Here is a 20,299-nt window from a genome sequence, read left to right as displayed (position 1 = left end):
GCGGCTTCAGCCGAGAGGTGCCGGGCGGCCTGGACACAGCGGTGAGCGGGACCCCCGACCACGTCTCTGCCCCCACGTGCCCCCCTCATCCTGACTCGCTGTCCCCACTCAGGGCTTGCTTGTGGTGGGCCACACGATGTCGCTTGTCTCCCGAGGGCTGCAGGGACCCCGAAGGACCCAGGCTGGCCCGCTAGGACAGCAGGGTGCTGGCAGGAAGGCGGGTGCCAGCACGGCCACGTCCCCACCCCCGTCGGAGCACGCACCCAACCCACTTCCTTCCCCCGAGGAGCCATCGTGGTTCACCGGGAACCACGGCCAGTACGTGCGCTCCCCGCCAGACGCCGTCCCCCACAGCGCCAGGTGAGTTTGGGGTGACCCCGGGGTGGGGGTGCTCATAGCCCCGGGGGGGGTCTCCAGCCTCACCACCCTCTTTCCCCTGGATTTTCCAGCCCGGTGTTTGACCTGGATGGCGAGACCCATGGGGGGCATCCAGCCCCAGCGCCCCAGCACCAACAACCACCCCACCTGGCTGTCGGGCATCATCGGCCACCCCCCGGCGTAGCCCCCCCAGCACCTGGGGGTCCCAGCCCCAGCTTTTCGGGGGACCCCCCTGATCTCTGAGCGCACTCAGAGAAATAAAGCCCCGAACCGGCCTTCCTGGGCATCACTGTCACCCCCCCGGGACCCTGCGGACCCAGCCCTCCCTTGGGGGGGTGCTGCCTGCATCCCAAAGGCTGGCAGGAGGGTCGGGGGGGGGGGGGGGGGGGGTGTGTGGGGGGAGGGGAAGGCCGTCGCCTGGTCGGTGGCCGCTGGACGGCTGTACGAGCCCGGCTTCCCACGCCGATTTGGGGATGACACTGCTGATTTGCGGCGGGGGAGGGGGGGGGGGGGGGGGGTTGGCTGGGGTGGGCGTCAGGACGAGGAGGAGGAAGGCGGGGGGGGGGGGGTGTAAGAGGAAGGAAAGCCCCAGCACGGCCGGCAGGACCCAACAGGGTGGGCACCCACGGCACGCAGCTCCCTTGGCGGGGCAGGGGAGTCTTCCTCCGTGCCCTCCTGGCCCCGGGGGGGTGCAACCAGGGGTCCCCGGGGGCTGTGGGCAGTCACAGAGGGGGGGTCCCCCCACCCCCGCCCCGGCGCTGGGGGAAGATGCCGAGCTCGGTGTGGGGGGGATCTGAAGGTGGGGGGGGCGGGCAGGGGCCAGGCAGGAGCAGCAAGGTGTAAGGGCCTGGCCAAGGTGAGTCCGTAGGGGCGTGGCCACCCGCTGGGCGCGCCCAGGTGCGGCGAGGGGTGGGGTCCCCGGCAGGCAGGCCCCGCCCCCTCCCCGCTCCCCCATTGGCTGTGGCGCAGCACCGCGGCGCCGCCAGTGGCCGCACCGGGGCCCGGCGGCGGGGATGGGGAGCGGCGGCTCGGCGGCTCGGGGCAGGCGGCTGGCGGTGACCGAGGGCCCGGGGGGCTGCGAGCAGCGGCTGGAGCTGCGGGGCGGGCAGGTGCCGGCGGCCCTGTGGGCTCAGCACGGGGTGCGGAAGCTTTACCTGAGCGGCGCGGGGCTGCGGGAGCTGCCGGCCGAGCTGGCCACCCTGAGGCACCTCCGCACCCTGGCCCTGGACGGCAACGAGCTGCTGGAGGTGCCCGAAGCCCTGTGCCGCCTGCCCCGCCTGGCTCACCTCTACCTGGGCCGCAACGGGCTGCGGGGGCTGCCGCCCGCCTTTGCCCGCTTGCAGAGCCTGCGCTGCCTTTGGGTGGAGGGAAACTTCCTCGCCCGCTTCCCCCGCGCCCTGCTGCGCCTGCCTGAGCTCCGCAGCCTGCAGCTGGGGGACAACCGCCTGGCCCGCCTGCCCGCCGCGCTGCCCCGCATGGCCGGCCTGCGCGGGCTCTGGCTCTACGGCAACCGCTTCGAGGAGTTCCCGCCGGCCCTGCTGCGCATGGCCCAGCTCCGCGTCCTCGACCTGGACCGCAACCGCATCGCCTGCTTCCCCGACCTGGGCTGCCTCACCGCCCTGCGCCTCCTCTCCTACGACCACAACCCCGTACGGCGGCCGCCCCGCGTCGGTGATGCCGTCCGGCTGGTGGGCGACGGGGCGCAGGAGTTCATGGAGGAGCGGCGGGAGCGGCTGCAGAGCCTCCAGCAACGGGAGGAGGAGGAGGAGGAAGGCACCGAGGCCCCACCGTCGGCCCCTGAGGATGACTCCCCGCTGCTGGAAGACGGGGAGGGCAGCTTTGCGGCGCTGCCGGGCTCCCCAGGGGAAACGTGAGCCACCGCGCTGCAGCCGGACACCCATGGGGATGCACAGCAGAGGGATGGGGAGCCGCCACGGGGCTCCCAAGGACCCCCCCCCCCCCCCCCCCCCCCCATCTGCCAGGTGGGGAAGAAGGAAGCTCACAGCCTCCGCGCGAAGGAAAACGCGGTTGGAGGACCAGCGTCTCCCAGCTGGGACGGCAAAGAGCTCGTGGGTCTGCGGGGCTCACCGTCGGGATCCACAAACCCCACCGCAGAGCAGCCCACGCAGCCGCCGGGTGCCTTGGATGGCAGAAACGGCCCCGCAGACACCCCCGACTCGCTTGCTGGGCAGGTCCTGGCGCGCAGCACGGTGCTGCCAAGAGCCCGTTGTCCCCCCGACACCCACCCACGAGCGCGGGGACCTTCCTACCACGCTCTGCCTCGCCGCGGGGACCCTTCGCTCCTGGCTCCGTAGGGCAACGCCATTCGCGTCCGTGCGGCACAGACCTTGTCACCTTGAAGAGCAGCGAGGTTTGAGAGCAACGGCGCAGACCCCTCCCCACCCCCCAGAGATCCCCCCTCAATCCTGCCGCTGCAGTTGGGCTGGGGCACAGAGGGGTCTCCGCCGGGCTCCTCCGGGCTCTCGGGGTTGGGAAGGAGCAGATGGAAACCCCCCCAGGGCACAAACGCTGCCCGCCTGGAAGGGGTTTTGCCTCTGTCCGGGGAAAGGAGCCCCCAAAACGGGCACCGCAGCTGAGGTTGCCACCTTGGCCCTCCTCTTCCCCTCCCCAAGCACCGTTTGTACCAAACTCAAGCAATAAAAAGCACAAACCCAAGAAAACCCAGCGTGTGAGAAAGGTGACGGGGTCTGTTCTCCCGGCGGGGGGGGGGGCTGCAACGGGGAAGGGGGCTGCTGGGGAGCTGCTGGCAACACGGCGACGCATCCCGGCGCCAGCCCACCAGCTCCTCCGGCTTCTGGCGTGCGGGAGAGTCCGGTCTGCGGGCCGTGAGGTTTCAGACCGCGCGTCCGCTTTTAATGGCGAGGGCTTTGGGGCTTGGGGCCTGGGAGGCAGCCAGCGCTCCGGCCACATCCTCGGGCGATGCTGCCTGGCTTTTTTCCCCCGCTCCACGGCGGGAACAGCGGATATTTCAGACACAGCGGAGCACCCTCGTCTGCGGGATGTCGGTGGCAGCCCCTCCAGCAGCGGAGGCTGAGGAAGGCCCCCCCGCCCCGTTCCGGCACTGAGGCCCCAGTTCCATTCCCACTTGCAGATTTGGAGCTCGGCTCGCTCTTCCCCCTCGGGTTTGGGTCTGTCCGTCCCCTCCTGCCCCCCTGGCAGCCTTCGCCGCCGCGGCTTGGAGCACCCCAGCACAGCAATGGGTGGCTCCCAGTCCCCAGGGATGCACTGGGGTCGGGCCATCAATCTGCTGCTAATTAGCAGGTAATAATCCACCCCCTCGCTGGGTGCTGGCCCTGGCAGAGACCCACAGCACCCCGAGCCCCAGCCCTTCTGCTGCCACTGGCTCCAGGCAGTCCGGTCTGCGCTCGGTAGGGTGAGGGGTGCGGGTGGCCCTGGGTGCCACCAGCCTGTCCCCGCAGCAGGAGCCAGACCCAGAAGCTCCAACACCTGGGCGGGGGGGGGGGGGTCCCTGCCTCCCCGCAGCCGTCTCCCACCGCCCCAGCCTTCCACAGCCCTGGGTGTGAAACGAGCTGGGTTGGCACGGCACTGGTGACAACTGGCACGGCGACACGAGGGCCAGGAGCTGCCGCAGTCAGCGCAAACCTCACACGTCCCCCGCTACGCACAAGTATTTCGGGCACCGCCGAGCCCCGGCACCCGGCGAGGCGTGCGCTGCATCATCCGTACGTCTGTCTCTATAGATATCTCCCTGCCTGCTCCCCGCATCGCCGCTCCCGCCGGCTGCGGGGACAAAGGGACAGGCGCAGGGACAGCTGCGGCTCGGGCCGGCTCCGTGCAACAGGACCAGATTTTATTGCTCCCGCACGGAGCACGCGGCCGAGCAGATTTTATTTTTTGCGGTGTTCAGAGACGCAGCGCGATAAATGAAACCCGGCTCTGGCGTAACGCAGCCGGGCTCGGTGGCACCGGCGCTGCCGGTAGCTCCTTGCTGCCAGGACCCCCAGGTTTGGCTCAGCCGGGCATAAACCACAGCCCGACCCGCGCTGCAGCGGGACGCGGGAGCCAGCCAGGGGACTGTGTTGTCCCCTCCCATCCTCCGCTGCCACCGGCCACCTCCGACGCCTGAAGGGCAGATCCGGAGGGATGCTGTGCTGGACACAGGGGACACGGCTCCCCCGCCATCCCCGGGTTTGGAGTTTCATTTATTTGTTCCAGACCGGTGTGCAGTGAATTATTCAGCAGCCACTCGAGCCGCCACACTGCCAGCCGGCACCCCGGGCTCCCAGCCAGCCCCGTGCCCCCCCGCCTCGCCAACAGGACGCGGACCCCATCTCTGTCCCCCACCGCAGAGCCACATTCCGGACCCTTCCCCACACGTTGCCCTCCCCGGGACCCAGCCCAAGCCCCCCGGCGCAGCGCAGCCCACCCAGGATGGGCACTCACCCCTCTGGCATGGCAGCTGCCGGCAGGGACCCGCTGGCTCTGTCACCCGGCTCAGCACCAGCTGGCACTGGCAGCATTGTCCCCCGGGGCTGGGGGGACCACAAAGCCCCCATCAGGACCCCCAGCCACACTCCCACACAGCTCCTGAGAGCCACCTCCCAGCATAACCACCCAGGCTGCTCTTAATGAAGCCTCATTAATTGCCCTCGTTAATTGCCCTCATTAGCCGGCCCAACGCCACAGCCTTGCAGGTTGGCCAGGTGGCTCTGCTTGTCCCCTCTCTTTGCAGGGACCCTTCGGGGGGAGGGTCGTGTCCCCCCCCCGGCATGTGCCCCCTTCACCGGGGGGTCCCCAAGCGTGGCCTGTCCCACCCTCCCCCTCCTTGTGCATGCGGAGAGGGGGCGATCGGTGCTGGGGGGATGCTCGGTGCTGGGGGGAATGCTTGGTGCTGGGAGGGATGCTCAGAGTTGGGGGGGATGCTCAATGTTGGGGGGATGCTCAGAGCTGAGGGGGATGCTTGGTGCTGGGGGGGTGCCCAGAGTTGGGGGGATGCCCAGAGTTTGGGGGGGATGCTCGATGCTGTGATGCTCAGCACTGGGGGGGGATGCTCGGTCCTGGAGGGGATGCTCAGATTTGGGGGGGATATTCGATGCTGGGGGGATGCTCAACATTGGGGGGGATGCTTGGTGCTGGGGTGAAGGCTCAGACTTGGGGGGGGATACTCAATGCTGGGGTGATGTGCAGCACTGGGGGGGATGCTCTGTGCTGGGGGGGATGCTCGGAGTTGAGGGGGGATTCTCAGAGTTGGGGGGGGCTGCTCGATGCTGGAGTGATGTGCAGCCCTGGGGGAGATGCTTGGTGCTGGGGGGGTGCTCAGACTTGGGGGGGGATGCTCAGAGTTGGGGGGGATGCTCGGTGCTGGGGTGATGCTCAGGACTGGGGGGGGATGCTCAGAGCTGGGGGGACGCTCAGTGCTCGGGGGTGCTGGATGTTGGGGGGATGCTCGACGCCGGGGTGACACTCAGCGCTGGGGGGGATGCTCAGCCAGGTGCAGGTGACGCTGTGACCCCCGTCCCCGCTTCGACCGGCGTTCGCTGCGGGCACAGCTGCTGAGAACCGCGGGCGCCGTCCCCCCCGTCCCCCCTGAGCCCAGAGACGAGGCACGCTGGCAGTTACTGACTGTCCTTTATTACCGAGAGCAGGGGCTGCCTCCAGAAAACGAGGGGCCCCGCTCCCCAAAAATAGGATTCTGCAAAGAAGGCGGCCCCGACGCGCCCCGGCCCTCCCCGCCGTGATTAGGAAAGGGGGTGGCCGCGGCCGCACAGCCCCCGGCAGCGGGGTGGCATCGCCACCCGGGCACCCCCTCGCTCCAGCCGCTCCTCAGCCGCTCTGGCCTTTTGTCTTTATTTTTTTTTTGTCCTTTTTTTTGTCGTTTGGCTTTTTTTTGTCCTTTTTTTTTTGTCGTTTAGCTTTTTTTTGTGGTTTTTTTTTTTTGGTCTTATTTTTCCCCGTTTTTCTGTATTTTACACACCAGTTGGATGTTACCGTCACATGAAGAAGAGAGATACCTGAACAAGATCACGGCTAAGAGCTCTAAAAATGAACACACAAGCCCCCCCCCCCGGGGAGCCGCCCGCCGCCGAGCAACCCTTCCCGGAGCAGCGGGGTGCCCGAGGGGTGACGGGTGGGCACCCGGCTTGGCACGGCCCCGTGGGCGCCCGGGGCTCCGTCGCCGTGCCCGGATTTGGGGTGCCGTGGCCCTGCCGCCCCTTGGCTCCGACCCCTCCCCCGGGGCGTGTAAACCTCTTCTTTTATGTTAAAAAAAGAGAGAATATGATAAAAATACAAATGTCCCCTAAAAGCGTTATTATTACTGTAGTAGCAGTATTATGACTTCTCTCCAGATTGTCCAGGATCGTCTCAAGAGGGGACTGCGCCGAGGGTCCCGCTGCCCCCGCGTCCCTGGGGGGGGGTTGGTAAAACGGGGGTCCTGGCTGTGCGCAGCCCCCCAAAAAGGGACAGCCCGTGGCCTCGGTGGCACCCGGGGGGCTGCGGCTTGGTGGCACCCAGCAGCGGGGTGTTGGTGCGGGAGAGGAGGAGGGTGGTGGGTGCCACGGGGGGAGCAGGAAGACTGAGGGCAGGGGACCCTTGGCCGGGTGGGGTGGCTGCGTGCCGGTGGGCACCCAGCTGACGGTGGGCTCGCTCCGGGGGTCCCCGCGCCCGTGGGTGGCCGTGCCCTACCTGAGATGGCTGCGGAGGCGGCAGCACCCACCTCTGCCCTCCTCCGGGAGGGCTCGGCCGGGGATGGGGGACAGCGGGGGCACCCCCGGAGCCCCCCGAGGACACACAGGCACCGCCCACCGCGTCCTCGCCCCGTGCCAGTGCAAGGGGCACTGGTGTCACCCACCCACCGCGACCCGCCAGGGCAGGGCGGTGGGGAGGACCCCGCCGGGTGACCCCATCCATTACCTTGACCCCCCCTGAGCCCCCGCGCCCCATGGGGCTCCCAGGAGGGTCTGTCCCCACTCCAGGGTGCGGGCAGGGGTCCAAGGGGGAGCCGACAGGGAGATGCTGGCACCAATCTTGCCAGGATGGGTGGCCCAGGAGATGCCACCTGCCCAGGGTGGGGACAATGGCGCTTGCTCCACCCCTTACCCCCCTCTCGTGGACCACAGGGCTCTTGGGGGTCCCAGACCAGCGCGGAAGGGGATGCTCGGGGGGCTCAGCATCCCCCTGGGGAGCCACCACCGGGCTCCAGACCAGTCCCCTGCCCACCCCCATGGGGACATGCCCGGGGTGGGGGGAAGAGCTGGGGTAGGGGCAGGACGGGGGGGTCCCCATGTTGGGGGGGTGAGCCCCGAAATGGAGGTAAAGCATCGAACCCGGCTGAAGGCAGTGCACAAACGAGACCGCTTTGGCTAACGAACTGGGTCATGGCTTCCGATCCCGGGGAAAGGGGGGGCCGCCGTCACCCCCCCGGTGCCCCCCGCCCCGTGCCAGCCCAGCGCGGCCGGGGGGCTCGGGGAGGGCGGCGGGGATGAGGCAGGGCACGGGGGGCTCCGCGGCCCCGCTGACGGCTCGGAGAGTTTTTATTGAGCTGAAAGGGGAGCTGGACAGTGGGGGGGTCCCCTGGGTCAGCCTCGTCCCCTGAAATGGGGGGGGGGGGTGAGGCCGGGGACGGGCAGAGGGGCTCCCAGGGACTGGGGCTGGAAGCACTGGCAGAAGTCCTGCGCGGTGGCGGGGATGGGGACGGGGACGTCGTCACTTCCAGCACCCTCCGCGGGCAGGGGTCCTGGGCAGCTGCGTGCCCCCCATCCCCCAGCATCGTGGAGAGGCGAAAGCGGGGGGCTGGGGGTGGGCTGGGGGGGTGTCTCCGTCCCCTTTCCTACCGCAGGGTCCCCGCGAAGCTGAGCCGCCGTCCTGCCGGTCCCTCGGCTCCTCGCTAGGAGCCCTGCGGAGGGGTGACGGGGGCTGGGAAAGGGGGGGACCCCCCGGCCCCACAGTCTTGGGGTGCTCAGGCCTTCAGCTGGTGCCACTGTGCCACCGCTTGCCGGGGACGGGCGATCATGTCCTTCCAGTGCTTCACCTCCCCGGGGCCGCTCTTCCATGACAGGTAGATCTGGGGGGACAGGCAGCCCTTGGACCCCGGGCTCCGCTCCCGGCTCCTCCATCCCCATCCCGCTCCCCGCTGCTGCCGCCTTTGCTCCCAGCCTGAGCTATTTTTATCCATCGGTTTTCCACACGGCGAGGCGGAAAACCGCACGTGCCAGCCCTCCCCGCAGCTGAGAGCTGGGGGAGCCTGCGTCGGAGTGGGGCTCATTGCTAATTACGCGATCAAAAGTGATGAGCAGGCTGCCAGCCATGGCGTGAAGGGCACGGTCCTCTCCTCCCCACAACACTTTAATGCGAAGCAGAGGCACTGCGGGCACCGTCTGTCCGTCCATCCATCCATCCACCCACCCACCCACCCACCCACCCACCCATCCATCCATCCATCCACCCATCTATCCATCCATCCACCCATCCATCCATCCATCCACCCATCCGTCCATCCATCCACCCACCCGTCCATCCATCCATCCATCCATCCATCCACCCATCCATCCACCCATCCATCCATCCATCCATCCATCCATCCATCCATCCACCCACCCATCTATCCACCCATCCATCTATCCATCCACCCATCCATCCACCCACCCATCCACCCATCCACCCACCCATCCATCCATCCACCCACCCATCCACCCGTCCATCCACCTATCCATCCATCCATCCACCCACCCATCCACCCATCCACCCACCCATCCACCCATCCATCCACCTATCCATCCATCCATCCATCCACCCACCCATCCATCCATCCATCCACCCATCCATCCATCCATCCACCTGTCCCTCCATCCACCCATCCACCTGTCCCTCCATCCATCCATCCGTCCACCCGTCCATCCATCCATCCGTCCACCCGTCCACCCATCCACCCATCCACCCATCCATCCACCCATCCATCCACTCATTCATCCATCCACCCACCCACCCACCCATCCATCCATCCATCCACCGATCCATCCATCCATCCATCCATCCATCCATCCATCCATCCGGCACCGTGGCTGTGCCACCGGCGATGTCCCCTCCAGGCTGTGCCCACGCTGGGGACGCCGGCACCTTGCCCCTCGCCGGCCACCCCCTTCTCCGGGTTTATCCCGATCTCCTACAGCGCTGCGTTTGGGGACCATTGAATAATAGGGATTACCGGGCTCGTTTGTCATCGTTAGCCTAACGAGCGGAGAGCTGGATGGATTTACCGCAAAGAAAATCAAGAGGGGATGAATTCCTCCATTCGTGTTGTAGGGAATCGCCGCGCGGGGACAGGGGCTGGGGTCTGTCTGGCGGTGGATGCGGACCCTGGGGACCCCCCGCCGAGCCCCACGCCCCATCCCAGCTCTCCCCCATCGACAGCACTGGTCGCCACCAGCCAGGGATGTGGCCGTCCCCCCGGTGCCATCGCTCCGCAGGACGCATCGCCGGGGTCCCTCCACCGCGCGCCAGTGCCGCGGGACCCACCTTGCCGATGACGTCGTTGCGGCTCAGCCTGTCCTTGTCCATGACGGTGATGACGATGGTCGTCTCGCGCAGCCGCTCCGTGGGGATGTCGAAGGCGAAGGACTCGTTGAAGACGGGGTTGAGGCACCGCTTCATGACCACCGTCTTCTTCTTCTCCACCCGCTTGTCCTTATACATCAGCCACACCTTCACGTAGGGGTCTGGGGGGACAGGAGCTGCTCTCAGCCCCGGCTGGGCAGCGGGCAGCGATGCCCGGCGCGGCAGGAGCCGGGGCTCGTACCTGACGTGCCCCCGATGTCCATGGCTTTGAGGTTACGGGCTTTGATGATGTTCACCACGATGGAGTTGGCGGAGGGGTTGTAGCACAGCGACAGCAGCAGCTCCCCACGGCTTCCCTGTGGGACCCACAGACGCCCTTAGGTGGGCACCCAGAGAAGATCCGCTCCTCACCGCGGCACCCAACCCAAGCCCTGATGGGGCACCCAAAGCCCCTGGGTCCCGCGGTGGAAGCCAGGAGCTGGGCTGGGACCCCCAGAGCTGTCCCGAGGGTGGACTTCAGGGCTGCATGGGAAATCAGGGCAGGAGGAAATGGGGCCAGCCCCAGCGGGACGTTTTCTGGTCTTGCTAGAGGCAGGAGAAAAAGTAAAGTTTCATTTTGGAACTACCCGAAACAGCTCTTTTTTGACCCAAAATGAGACACTCGCCTTGGGCTACTTAGTGGCGTAATTTATAGATAAATATTTGGGAGGAGCAACCTGCCCGCTGGATGTCCAACCTTCTCGCAAAGCAGCAAACGTCCCCGTTGGGGTAGCAAGAGGGTGGTGGTCCCGTCGGGACACCACAGGGACAGGGGCTTGCCTCCCCTCAAGGACTGTCCCCAGGGGGTGGGACGGGGACCAGGGCCTTACGCTGCCATCGCTGCACGGCTTCAGGTCCTTCCAGAAGGTCTGCATCTGGGTGAGGTCCACCTTGTTGAGGGGGATGGACACCTCCCCGATGGGGTCGTTGCGGCTGAAGCGGTCGTAGTCCAGGACCTGGAGGTACAGCACCCGCTGCACCACCTTCTCGTAGGGGAACCCTGCGCCAGAGACGGAGGGGATGAGGATGAGCAGCACCTGGGGCTGGTGCCACCCTGCCTTGACCGTGCTGCTGGGGAGATGTTGGCACCAGGCAGCGGGTGGGGAGCGCACAGCAGCATGGGGCACCTCACGTGGCTTCGGGCCACCGCGGCGGCTGGTAGCGGATTAATTCCCACCCATGGGTGCCTGCTGGGGTGGGAAGGAGCTTCCCCCCGTTTCCCCTTCACAGGACGCAAACACCTCCAACCTGGCCTTGATGGCTTGGCCAACCCATTCCATCACCGATGGCCACCATGTTGGCAGCTCAAGCTGAGCTGATCCAGCCCAGGAGGGAGGACTGAGGGTCCCGCAACCGCTCTGCTCCCATCCCAGTCCTCTCCAGTCCATCCCAGCCCCTACCTTCGAAGAGGAAGGTCTCATTCCAGTGCGGGTTGAGGTTCTTCCGCTTCACCTTGGTCTCCAGCTTGTGCTTCTTGTCGGGGAGCAGGTAGATCTTGACGAAGGGGTCGCTGGTGCCGCTGAAGTCCTTGGCCGGCAGCTCCTGCGCCTTCATGATCTTGACGGTCAGAGTGGACTCCTGGAAGTTGTAGCCGACGCTGAACTGGATGCGGCCCAGGTTCTCCCGGCTGACGCCATCGTGGCCCTCGTCATCCTCAGAGCCCGGGGAGAGCTGTGGCGGGGGGACAAGGGTGGTGAGCACAGCACCAGAGGGGCTGGCAGGGGACCACCAGCGGGGTCTGCACACCCCCGTGCCCCCCAATTTCAGCACCCGAGCTCGGTTCGCAGCAGCATCCGACCCCCAGCGCCGCGAGCTGTCAGAGGGCATCAGCATCTCCCCGGCTCCCCGCCACCGCCATCGCCTCGGATGACTCCTGGCTCGGCGCCGCGCGTCCCTGGAGCGCCAATTAGCCAAATTCCTCCTGACAGCCTGTCCCTCACGGCTCCGGCACCGCTCCCTTGCACCCGCCCGGGTGAAACGGCCGCGTCGCCTCGGCTGTGCCGGGGACTTGGCAGCATGGGCTGGGACGTGCCACGGGCGCTTGCGGCACACGGCGGGCGTGGGGAAGAGCTGGAGGGCTGAGAGGGGATGCCGTCCCTGGGGAGCCCGTCCCGGTCCACCCACCATCAGCATCTCGCTGGTCAGGGAGTTGACCAGATCGGAGACGGAGGACCGCGGCTCCGTCTTGCGGTCGGACTCATCGTGCGGTGGCTGCCCCGGCGTGGGCGCTGCGTTCGCCGCCTTGCCGCTGGCCGGCACCCTGGGGAAAGAGAGGCAGCACCTTAGAGGAGAGGGGTCGAGAGCCGAGAGCGAGACAGCAAGCGGCTCCCCCGGACCCCTTCTCCCAGTGGATGCCGCGCCGGGGCTCTGCCAGCCCCCCATGGAGGCTGCCAGCTGCGAAGGGACGCCCGGGGCCGTGCCACCGGCAGCTGCATGCCACCCACCGCAGCCCGCCAGCCTCCCCGCACAGAGGGGTCCTGGCCAGTGCCGGCAACCGGTTCCGCCGCCGGGCAGCGCCGGGTGCCAGCCGGTGCCGTGGCACCCGCGGCACGCCGATCCCACGCTGCCCATGTCCCACCCCGATGGCCACAGAGCCCCCGGCGATGCCCGGGGTGGCCCCGTGGCTACCAGGTCCCCACCAGCACCCCACCAGCCAGCCATGGGTGCTCCGTGCCGCGGCGTGGGCTCGGTGCCCGGCACCCACCCCCCCCCTTTCCTTCTGCCACCGGTGCCCTGTAGCCAAGACCGCTGCTCCGGTTGCCCCCCGCACACCCCGGGCTGTAGCAGCCGGGTCTGGGGGGCTCCGTGCCGGGGGCTCCTGGTTGGGTGCGGGACGGTGACGTGCTCCGGTGATGGAGGCGGGTGGGCACGCTGCCACGACGCACGTGGACACGGGGAGATGGCGGCAGGGACACGGCAGCCCTGGGGGGTCTCCCGCGGTGCAGACAGAGCCACGAGACGCCCACCGACATGCCAAGCGCACGCGTGATGGAGACGCAGAGCGGGGGGGACCTGGGGGCGATGGAGACGGAGGCACACGCAGCGGCACGGGAAGCAGGGGGCGGCCGCCCTCTCGCACGCCCTCACGCCCCGGCGGGATGGCACCCAGGGAGGACCGCAGAGCCCGAGCTGGCTGGGGAGGCAAAATCAGGTTAAAACCAGGGCGAAGATGAAGGTGGAGGAGCAGCGCCGGTGCCGGTGGAGCCGTGGGTGCCGGCGCGCCGGTGGAAGTCGCGGACAGAGAGAGAGAAAGAGCGGGAAAGAGCAAGAGAGAGGAGGAGCAGCGTTGTCCACCGCCGGCCTGCCGGGAGGGAACGGGGAGAGAAGAGCGGGGAGGATGGACGGACGGACGGAGAGCGGTTAGTCGCCGGGACGGAAGCCACACCGAGCCGCCGGGCTGGAGCCGCCGGGGATGGGCTGGAAGGAAGAAGCTGAGAAACGGGGATGGAGGAGACGTTTTCGAGGCAGGAGAGCGGGCGGGTGGGCAGGTGAGAGCGGAGGGTGCCGGAGCTTGTCCCCTCCGCCGGCCGAACCCGCCGCGTCGCGCCGGGCCCAGGGGTACGGTGAGCAGGGGGCATGGAGGCGGGGAGGCCATGCATGCGCGGGGATGGGTCATTCGGAAGTGGGGAGGGGGGTCTCGCTGCGGCACAGCCACCCACCCCCCATGCCCGGCAGCCAGCATCCCCCATCCCATCGCCCAGCACGGCACAGCCGGTGCTCCCGGCAGGGACCGGCTGCGCAGCGCGACGCCGGGGAGGGGAAGCGCTGAAAGATGGAGCGAAACCAAAGCGGAGCAGGGTAAAAATAGCCGGCGGGTGAGAACGGTGCCAGTTCATGAACACGCCGAGCACGCGGGGAGGCAGAGCCCGCCGGCTTCACACCTCCTCCCCGCTCCGGAGGGGACTGACGCCCGCTCCCTCTGCCACCGCCAGCCCTCGCCGGCGGCCGCGGCTGGGCTCCAGCGCCGGTGCCGGACGCGGCGCTGAGCCGTCGGCACCCCAGGAAGGCAGGGAGCAGCCAGGGACTGTGCTTGCTTGGAGGAGAAAGGGGGGATAAATGTGTCCCCTTCCCCACCTGCCATGCTGGCTCTGTCCCCATCAGCCTTGGGCACGCCACCGCAGGGATGTCCCCGCGTCCCCGCACCGGGCTGCACCGGACATGCGTTGGGATGGGACCGACGTGGCATCGTCGGGGGGTCCCTGCGAGCCTGGTTCCACCCCCCTCACCCCATTTTCCTCCCGGCACAGCGGCTCTCCCCTGCCCTGCATCCCCCCCAGCATGCAGCCAGGGCAGGGGGCTGGCGGCCGGGGATGGCAAGCGAGGGAGGAGGGATGGGGGGGGGGGGGTCCTCTCAGTGCCACCGCTCCGGAGACAGAATCACGGGTGCCGGTGGGGGAGAGCTGCAGACGTCACCGTGCCCGGTGCCCGCTGGGCCACCCTGTGCCGCTCCAACCTTCGCGCTCCACGAAGCCAGCCTCCTCCTCCTCCTCCTCCTCCTCCTCCTCCTCCTCCTCCTCCTCCACCCTGGGTCTCCTCCTGCTGCGGGACTGCCCTCGTCCTCGCTCGTACCTCTTGTCCCCCTGAGCGTTCGGCTGGTTCGGCTGCGTCCCAGCGGGTTGCAGGTCAGGGATATTGGCAAAGTCATCTTGCTCTGAGAGTCCCAAAACCAGGGATAACACCACCATCCGGCCTTCCCTGCCCAGGCGGCCCCCCGGGGCAGCGGGAGAGAGAGAAAGAGAGAGAGGAGAAGACAGCGTCAGGCGGGGAACCGGCACCCCACCGGCCCCCGACGGCGAGGGGAACCCCGGCTCTGCCCGCCGGCCCCTGCGCGGGGGACGATGCCCGGGATGGGCGCAGAGGGCTGCGGGGAGAAAGATGCCAGCTCCGGCGAGCCCGGCACGCGTGGATACCGCCGCCATCCCTCTCCTCCTCCACCGGTCCAGGCAGGGAGGATGCCGAGGTCCTGCCGAGGAGGGAGAAGGTGCCCGGAGGGGCTGGGGACGAGGGTCCCGGCATCCTTCCGCGGAGGAGGAGATGGCGGTGCCACGGCCGAGGCTCTTCGCCCCGTTCCGGCGCCGCCGGCACGGCCTCCCCGGGGCCCGTAACCGCATTTACGCCACGGCGCCGGGGAGGCAGGCGGGAGGGTAAAGAGAGTCAAGAGCAAAAGCAAAGTTAATGGCTTCGGAGAGCGGCAGTGGTAAAGGGCAGCGGCTCCTCCGCGGGGAGACGGCACGGCGGCTCGGCACGGCCCGGCTCTGCGGCTGCCCATTAAGGCTGGGACCAGCGCCGGTGCTGGGTAAACGGGGAGGAACGTGACCCTGGGGATGGCTAACGAGCCACATCTCGACGGTGGGAAGCTGGCAAATGGAGCCGGCGAGGAACCTCTCGGCGGGAGAGGGCAGAGCTGGGACGGCGTGGGGCAGGCAGAGCTGAGCGGGGGCACCGAGGGGCTGGTGGGGAGGAGGGGGCTCACGGCCGGTGCCGGAGCTGGGACGGGGACCCCCGGGCAGGGAGCCCGTGCCTGCCCGCTGGAAGGCTGAACCCTCTCTCCAGGGCTGCCTGCGCAGGCAGCAGCCGACTTGGCATCCCCCAGGACCTCTCCCACCAAACCCTGACGCAGACGGTGCTGTGCTGACTCACCCCAGGGCAGGATCAGGCCTGAGCCCCCCACCCCGAGCACTACCAGCCCGGGGCACGCGCAGCCGGGACCTGAGCATCCCCTCTCCCGGGGTGCCGGGGGGGAGCGGGAGGACCCCGGGGACGATGGGGACAGAGGATGGGGACCAGCTCTGCAGAGGAGTGACAATGTCACATGCCGAGATACGCTGGCAGCGCGGGACTCGGATTAGTCCTCGGCGCTTGAGGTCTGAAAGCCAGCGCCGATACAGGAGATAGGGTTAAGCCAGATTAAAGATCACACGGCTCCGGCAGCCTCCGCGGCTCCCAGCCCGGGCGGAAGGCAGCCGGACGGGCAGCGATATCGGGGCCCAACAGACGGTCACCCCCGCGCAGGGGCCACCGCCGGCACGGCTGCCACCCCCGCCTCCTCCCTGGGGCAATGTCACTCCCTGGGGACAACCGGAACATCCCTGGGGACCGAAGGGGACCTGAGCACCCGCAAGGGCAAAAAGCCCTGGGGCAAAGCGAGCTGGGGGAGTGCATGGGAGCCTTCCCGGAGCCCCCCGGGGTGGGGGAGCTGCCCCTGCCCCCCGCGATGGGGCCGGAGGGGAGCTGGCCCTTCCCGATGGCCGTGGGCAGCGTTTGCCCGAGGTGGTGCCGGCTGAGCCGCTGTGCCAGGGCGAGAGGAGGAGAGAGCGGAGAAGAGAGTAATAGAGAGAGCAAATGGAGAGAGCAAATGGAGAGAGGGATGGAGAGAGCAGAGAGTAGAGGAGAGAGGAAGAGAGAGAGCAAACAGAAAGAGAAGAAGAGAGAGTGGAGGAGAAAGCGGAGGAGAGAGCGGAGGAGAGAGCGGAGGAGAGAGCGGAGGAGAGAGCGGAGGAGAGAGCGGAGGAGAGAGGGATGGAGAGAGTGGAAGAGAGCACAATGGACAGAGTGATGGAGAGAGCGATGGAGAGAGCAGAAACTGGAGGAGAGAGCAAGGGAGAGAGCAAATGGAAAGAGAAGAAGAGAACGAAGGAGAGAGCAGTGGAGAGGACAGACTGGAGGACAGTGATGAAGACAGTGATGGACAGAGAGGAGAGTGGAGGAGAGAGTGATGGAGAGAGCAAAGGAGAGAGGGATGGAGAAAGTGGAAGAGGGAGCAAAGGACAGCGGAGGAGAGAGAAAATGGAGAGAGTGAAGGAGAGAGCAAACGGAGAGAGAGATGGAGAGAGCAGAGACTGGAGGAGAGAGCAAGGGAGAGAGCAAATGGAAAGAGAAGAAGAGAGTGAAGGAGAGAGGGGTGCACAGAGTGGAGGACAGAGTGATGGAGAGAGCAATGGACAGAGCGACAGACAGAGCGGAGAGTGGAGGAGAGAGCAAGCGAGAGAGCAAACGGAAAGAGAAGAGGAGAGAGCGAAGGAGAGAGCAGTGGAGAGAGTGGAGGACAGACTGGAGGACAGAGCAATTGAGACAGTGACAGACAGAGCAGAGAGTGGAGGAGAGAGCGATGGAGAGAGCACAGGAGAGAGGGATGGAGAAAGTGGAGGAGAGAGCAATGGACAGAGCAGAGGAGAGAGCGGAGGAGAGAGAAAATGGAGAGAGTGAAGGAGAGAGAAAACGGAGAGAGTGATGGAGAGAGCAGAGACTGGAGGGGAGAGCAAGGGAGAGAGCAAGGGAGAGAGCAAATGGAAAGAGAAGAAGAGAGAGTGAAGGAGAGAGCGGTGGAGAGAGTGGAGGACAGAGCGATGGAGAGAGCGACGGACAGAGCGGAGAGTGGAGGAGAGAGTGGAGGAGAGAGGGATGGAGAGAGGGATGGAGAGAGGGATGGAGAGAGCGGAGGAGAGGGCAACGGAGAGAGCAGAGGAGAAAGTGGAAGAGAGAGCGATGGAGACAGCGGAGGAGAGAGCAGAGGAGAGAGCAATGGAGAGAGCAGAGGAGAGAGTGAAGGAGAAAGCAACGGAGAGAGCGATGGAGAGGAGAGCAACGGACAGAGCGACGGCCGGAGCGGAGGAGCGCGCACACTTACAGGAAGGACTTCATGTCCAAGCCGCGGTTGCGGATTTGCCCCACCACGTGGTCCCAGCTGCCAGGATTGGAGCGGCTCCGGCCGCCAGCCGTCCGATGCTTGGAGCCGGCGGCGATGCCCTGGCGCGCCTGGCCGCCGCGGGAGCCCCGGGGGTTGCCGGCGCCGGCGGAGGAGCCGCTGTGGGCCTGGAGGTGGCCCAGGCTCTGGCTGGTGGTGGGCTGGCTGTGGTTGGCGCGCTGGTGCTGGCTGAGGGGCTGCTGCAGACTTTGCTGGCGCACGAGCGTGCGGGGCCGCTGGCATTTGGGCTCGCCTGCTGAGGTGGGGATATACTCAAGGGTAGTGGCTGTGGACAAGGTGGAGTCCTCGAAACTTAGGGAGAGGAAGGGCAGAGGAGAGGAGAGAAAGGAGAAGAAGGTGAAGGGGCAAAATTGGAGGAAGGAAAAGAAGAGAGTTAGAGAGAAGATGCCCCAGCGCAGGGAGCGCTCCGGCAAGGGCCAGCGGGTGCAGCGACCGGTTCCTCCGCCTCTCGGCCGCGGCTTGGCCTCGCCGGCGGGCACGCGGGGCTCTCGCGCCGCCGCCATCTCGGTCCCGGGCTGCCAGGAGGGGGAAGCTCGGCCGTGGCACCGCGGCACCCGGCCGGCTGGGTGCCCTCCCGCTCCCGCGGCCGCCGAGCAGCCGGCGCCTTCCCGGCACGCCGGCCGACCTCGTCTGCGAGCTAATTAGGCTGCTGCGTGAAGGCGAATCCCACGGCGCCCGCTGACGCGCTGCCAGCCAGCCCGCCCCGTCCCTCCCAGCCCAGCACCCAGCCGCCAGCACCCTCGCCGCCGGGTCTCAGCATCCCCTGTCCGGAGGGACCGGGTGCGACGGAGGGGGCTGAGACCCCCCACGGCCGTGCCATGCCAGCAAGCCGGGTGTCCCCAGCGCCAAGCCAGCCAGCGGAGAGGGACCCCGGTGGGGTGGGAGTCCGGCCGCGCTCCCAGCCCCCTGCCCGCGGGACGGGAGGCGATGGGGACGCAGCCCTGGCAGGACAGGGAGCGCGGAGAAGCCCAACCCCACGTGGACGGGCTCTGTCTGGCCGGCGGAGACAGAAGAGCGGGCGAGAGGCCGGCGGGGAAGCGGCGGTGCCCGTCGCTGGCCATGCAGCCGGCCCCGCGCCGCGGCGGCAGCGCATGCGCGGCACGAGCCCCGGGCACAGCGCTGATGCCCACGGCGGTCTGCGAAGCTCCCGGCCACGAGACCAGGGGGTCCAGCCAGCCTGGCCAAAGCCCTCGGGATGCCACGATGGCACCGGCAGAGTCGCCTTCAGCAGCAGCCCCCCACCCTTGCCCGGTCCCCGCGCTGCCCGGGACCGGCTGGGGTGCCGGCTGGCACCGCGTGGCGAAGCTGTGCCGTCGTGCATTGCCAGCAGCGGGGGACGGGCAGGGAGGGGGGAAGGATAAACAGCTTAAAAAAAAAAAATAAGGAAAGGTGGTGAAGAAAGAGCGAAAGGTGAGAGAAAGAGAGAGGGAGGGGGGAGGGAAGTGGAGAGGAGCGGAGAGCTGGGACGGATCCAGCCCCACGGCCGGGGTCGAAGGCACGCGGGGCACTGCTCGGGCGCTGAGCCCCCCCCTCCCCGCGCCTGCCGCCGACCTCCTTTCGCTTCCCCATCAAATCCTAAAATTAGTTCAATTTACAACCTCTCAGTCACGGGAAACTAAATCTGGCTCGGCCCGGCGCCAGCTGGAGACGCGAGCTCCCGCCGGCACCGTGCCGAACGGCAGCTCGCCCTGCCCGCACGCCCCGGTCCCCGCTACCCGGCGAGGGGTACGCAGCCGGACCCCCAGCGTGGCCCCCCAGGTACCCAAAAGAGATGCCGAAAGGCGGGATGCTTCGCCGGCGGCTTCCTCACCGCCCTTAACTCTGCCCTCGCCGCCTGCGCCGGCGCAGCACGGCGTGGCGGCCGTCCGGCCGTCCGTCTGTCCGGCTCCCAGCCCCTCCGGAGCTCGTCGCCGCGCCAGCCGGAGCGGAGGTGCCGAGCGGCTCGCCGGCACGCGCCCGCGGCTCTCGGCACGGCGGCTGCACCGACACCTTTCCTTCGCCGGCGCCGGAGAAGCGCGGGCTCCCAGCTGGTTTCGCTTCGCCGCCGTGGCTGGGTGCGGCGGAAGGCTGAGCAGCTCCCCGCTCTTCCTCGCCTCTCCCTCTCGCCTCCCAGCACACCAGCATCACGCCCAGCGGCTCCAAACTGGGGACACACCGATCTCCGGGGCTCCAGCAGGCATCTGGGGTTTCCCCAAGGCGGCACGACTGGCCTTTCGCTTTTGAAAAGGTTTTTTCCGTGCCGGCAAGGCTGGAAGAAGCAGCGGGGACGAGGACGCCAGCCCTTCGCCATCGCCACTGGCCGCTCTGAGGGTGCTGGTGCCGGGACATGCCGGGCGCTCAGCCGGCAGCACCGTGCTCGGGCTGCCCCGTGACCAGAGGCTGCCGCGTCCTGGTGCGGGAAACCAGAGCGGAGACCAGAAACGCAGGACGGAGCCCCCAGCCCAATAAATCACCGCTGGCACGGCCACGGTCGCTGCCGGCAGCGGAGGGTCTCACCGAGACCCCCACCCAGCCCGCCTGGGCCACGAGCTGGAAAGCTCTGGGTTCTTTTTTTCCCCCCTAAATCTGATAAGCTGCCGCCTTTCCCCGAATCTCCCCCGGCATCGGGTGGAGGAGCCGCAAGCGAGGTGCCGGCGCCGGGTC

At 67.8% G+C, this 20,299-nt stretch overlaps 2 protein-coding genes across 4 annotated transcripts in view; one reads left to right on the top strand and one right to left on the bottom strand.

The window, feature by feature from the left end:
- The first annotated feature begins 1,391 nt into the window (after positions 1-1,391).
- Positions 1,392-2,252, top strand: LRRC10B (leucine rich repeat containing 10B). Its single transcript, XM_075427418.1, has one exon. The coding sequence runs from the start codon at positions 1,392-1,394 to the stop codon at positions 2,250-2,252; it is 861 nt and encodes a 286-aa protein (XP_075283533.1).
- Positions 2,253-8,313: 6,061 nt separating this feature from the next.
- Positions 8,314-20,299, bottom strand: part of SYT7 (synaptotagmin 7) — a 31,341-nt gene continuing 19,355 nt past the window's right edge. For 2 of the 3 annotated variants that reach the window (XM_075427264.1, XM_075427265.1), the window contains 6 exons: positions 12,076-12,211; positions 11,352-11,622; positions 10,782-10,951; positions 10,154-10,268; positions 9,874-10,073; positions 8,314-8,422 (listed from right to left, as the gene is read on the bottom strand). In XM_075427264.1, coding sequence (XP_075283379.1) covers positions 8,318-8,422; positions 9,874-10,073; positions 10,154-10,268; positions 10,782-10,951; positions 11,352-11,622; positions 12,076-12,211 — 997 coding nt within the window. In that variant the 3' untranslated portion in view covers positions 8,314-8,317. Of the gene's footprint in view, positions 8,423-9,873; positions 10,074-10,153; positions 10,269-10,781; positions 10,952-11,351; positions 11,623-12,075; positions 12,212-14,520; positions 14,647-17,578; positions 17,948-20,299 lie in introns of all 3 variants that reach the window. The other variant, XM_075427263.1, reaches the window with a different exon arrangement.

Source organism: Opisthocomus hoazin, chromosome 7 (genome assembly GCF_030867145.1).
Source record: "Opisthocomus hoazin isolate bOpiHoa1 chromosome 7, bOpiHoa1.hap1, whole genome shotgun sequence".
In the NCBI taxonomy this organism is placed as follows: domain Eukaryota; kingdom Metazoa; phylum Chordata; class Aves; order Opisthocomiformes; family Opisthocomidae; genus Opisthocomus; species Opisthocomus hoazin.
This window is presented reverse-complemented; position numbering and strand designations above follow the sequence as displayed.

Bases quoted from the DNA above. Each gene is read 5' to 3' on its own strand.
- LRRC10B (XM_075427418.1), top strand. From the start codon at position 1,392: ATGGGGAGCGGCGGCTCGGCGGCTCGGGGCAGGCGGCTGGCGGTGACC.